Below are 3,319 nucleotides of genomic sequence, written 5' to 3'. Positions count from 1 at the left end.
TACCAAGACGTAAGAGCTCTGAATTGTCTTCATGCTGAATTTATTTTATTGCAGTACAAAACACAAGTTAATAAATCAATACACTGGCAATCTTTGGTAAAGCCATGGTTGTCTGAGTTCATCTACTCATAATAAGTGATATCTTATAGTTACCGGTAGTGGTATATGTTAATGACTAAATAATGTGTACAGTACTGTGCTTCTGGAGACAACAGTGTGAATATCAAGACAGACTCAATAATGTGTATCAGGAGCTGCTGCAGCAAAGGGATAATAAATCATCTGTCCTACACTGAGTGTGTGAGTGTGTGTGTGTGTGTGTGTGTGTGTGTGTGTGTGTGTGTTTAAAGCATTTCCACTAAGACACACCTGACTGCACATACATGGAGTATTAAGCGTGTCTCAGACTACTGACATGTTAGCCAGTTATCGTTATTATATTATTAATGAAAATCTTACAAATCTGTCCTTTGAGACCAGAAAATAAGAGGTGAGATTTCCACTGTTCTAATAAATTGTGATGAAACAAAATAGAGAAGAGAAGCTCATAGTGAGATTCTCTTCTCTTTGCTTGGCTGCTTTCATGTACCCTGCTAAGTATCTACATGGAGTATATAGAAATATATAGCATGAGTGAACATTGTTTTTAATATTACAGTATATATGTATGCCTCATATTTTGAAAGCCAGGCAACATTTGTGATTTACAACTAGACTGTTCACTAAGATAGGTCAGCAGCGAATAAGTAAATAAGCCCTTTAATGTTTTTAATTAACATCTGAAAGTGATGAGTCACAAAGGCTTTGTACTACTAGACCTCAGCGGAACAAACACTGGGCTTAATGCCGGCTGCATAAACCAAAAATATCAAAGCTTATTCAAACTTGGAAAAGAAAAGTGCAGTTTTTGTACATTAAACGTTCGCTTTGATAAACACCCGGAACAAAAACAAGATAATATATTGAAAAACGTATATGTATTACTTTTATTCTAAGCAGAATTTTATTGCAAAATGCTAAAAAGAAAAAAAAACGATAGTCTCTATCATCACTTAGAATTATGGCAGTGGTTATTAACCTTTGGGTTCTATGTATTAAGCCTTGGAGAGGGACAAAGTGGGCAGAGATATAGTACCAGCCTCCTTACTGTCATGACAGTCTGTGCTTGAAAAATGACAGTTAGAATCCGATTGGTTGGTACTGCATCTCTGTCCACTTTATCTCTCTCCAGAGGCTTAGTACATAGACCCCAGATAATCTTTGTACATAAAGATGCTGGAGAGCAAAAACTGATCAGAATAAAGACATTAAATAAAATGGACCTCTGATTGAACTTTGGAAGAAAATGACACATTTGAAGTTCTAGTATAAGGATTACATTCTAATATAGTGGGTGAGCTATGTTTACAAAAGTGAAATGATTATTATTTAATATACAGTAAAATAGAAGGTCTTAGAGGGCGAATGCTTACACGTTGCCTGTGGTCTCTTCTCTGTGAAGCAACTGTTAGACATCTTTTGCTTCCCAAAGGAGAAAGGGCTAATGCTGTACTGACACGTTCCAGCAAGAAGAATTTAAGAAATATACTTCCTGCCTCTCCGATGCAATGTGTCAGTTTTTCCACAGCTGCAAATCACTTTCTATTGTGATCATTAAATTTCTTACAGCAATCAATTCTAGCTTTCATTAGCATTGTGCTGCCCAAACAAGTAATTCTTACTGGCATAAAATCTAGTATTCTGAAGGTAGATAGACCAGTCCTACAATGTCTTCCTCCTGGATGGAAAATGTCACAGTCCTTTTTCAGTAGATATTGTATCAGTGACTAAATGGTCTTGAAGATTGCTTAAAAAGTTTTAGTCTCTGCAAAAGACATACTCAGTGTAGCTGGTCCACACTTTGTCCTCACTCTGGTCATTGCTGGCAAATGCACATGTTCCCGTAGAACTGCAGGCCACCATATGAAAGCCAGCTTCGGACAACTTGTCAAAAGCTTGCTCCAGAAAGTTAAACTTGAGGTAGTACCTGGAGGTGTACCTCTCAGGAGGTCTGTCAGGATCTCGGCTTTCATTTAAGGTTTCTCCAAAAACTTCTTTAGCCAGGGAAGTTTTGCCACAGACAGTGATACGGGCAACTCTTCGGAACTTTGCATCAGCCTGTGCTTCACGTCCTATGGTATAAGAACCTCGGTACCCAACTGTTATGTATCCAGACCTTTTGCCTTCCAGGGACTGGGAAGGAGTGAGGCGAGGGACTGAGGCAGGGCTGCAAGAAGAAGAGGCATTAAAACGGTACGGATCTAACGTTGGGGAGGGCACCCCAGCTGCAGGAGAGGTTGAGATTGGAATGACTGCTGTTTCCAGTTCCGAGTCTTGAATTGCTGCTGGGGTGAGCAGTAAAGGTGGCTCTTCACCCCCTATGGAGCTGTCCTTACTGATACGCAGAGGATTCAGACGCTTCACAAGTTCGGGCAGCTGAAAGTGCTCGGCTTCTCTTTGCAGTCGACTTCTCTCTGGAAAGTAATCTGGCAAAACCAGCTGCAGGTCTCGCAGATAATCCAAAATGTAACGAAATAGGAAACCATCCCGATCAAGGAAGAAACGTCCCTTACTGTCCCGAGCGAGCTCTCCTGGTTTCTGTTGAGAGAACATACGCCAGAGCAGAGATTCTGGAACGGACACCAGGGTTGTGTGTCGGGTCACATAGACCTGTCCCCCAACATTAAGCTCCACTATTTCTGGGAACACAGGATCCAAGATTTTGCCTCCGGCACAGCTGCCACCTCCTCCTCCACCATTGGGCAATCCACGTGCGGTGTCTGGTAAAGCCATAAAGGCTGGAAGGAGGTAAATGCCTGTTACCTCACCCCCGTCCAAAAAAAAAGGGATACAAAAAGGTTGTACTGCAAACACTACAAAACTAAGAACATGAGATTGTCATGAAGCCACTGCTTGCGTTATTGCATCCGTCTCTGCAGGTTACATGCAAAGACTGCAAGGCGAGAGAAAAGCAGAGAACAAGCTGGCTTGTTCCCGTCCTCTTCTCCCTGTGTTTCTGATTGAGGGAGCTGGCAGTTTCTGTTTTTATGTAGAAATGCACACTGGAGGCGTGGGAGGGAGGAGGGGAGCAAGGCAGAGGAAGCACAGGCACAGCTGATCACATACTGTATACACAGAAAGGAGATGTATGCAGACCAGTGGGTGCAAGCTGTATGCAGATGTAGCCCTCATGTTAGAAGTCTAGTAACAATCATATCTTTGCTTCTTTCTTGTCCTGCTGCAAACTCATACATACACTACAGTAAGCGGCTCAGTACAA

The 3,319-nt window shown here is 41.7% G+C and overlaps 1 protein-coding gene across 1 annotated transcript; it reads right to left on the bottom strand.

Moving 5' to 3' along the window:
* Positions 1-741: 741 nt before the first annotated feature.
* Positions 742-3,076, bottom strand: KCTD12 (potassium channel tetramerization domain containing 12). Its single transcript, XM_083168846.1, has one exon. The coding sequence runs from the start codon at positions 2,830-2,832 to the stop codon at positions 1,858-1,860; it is 975 nt and encodes a 324-aa protein (XP_083024972.1). The 5' UTR covers positions 2,833-3,076; the 3' UTR covers positions 742-1,857.
* Between the last annotated feature and the right edge of the window lie 243 nt (positions 3,077-3,319).

Source organism: Crinia signifera, chromosome 2 (assembly GCF_055691185.1).
Source record: "Crinia signifera chromosome 2, ASM5569118v1, whole genome shotgun sequence".
NCBI classification, from domain to species: Eukaryota; Metazoa; Chordata; class Amphibia; order Anura; family Myobatrachidae; genus Crinia; species Crinia signifera.
The sequence above is the reverse complement of the archived record's forward strand: the minus strand, read 5'-3'. Positions and strand labels throughout refer to the sequence as shown.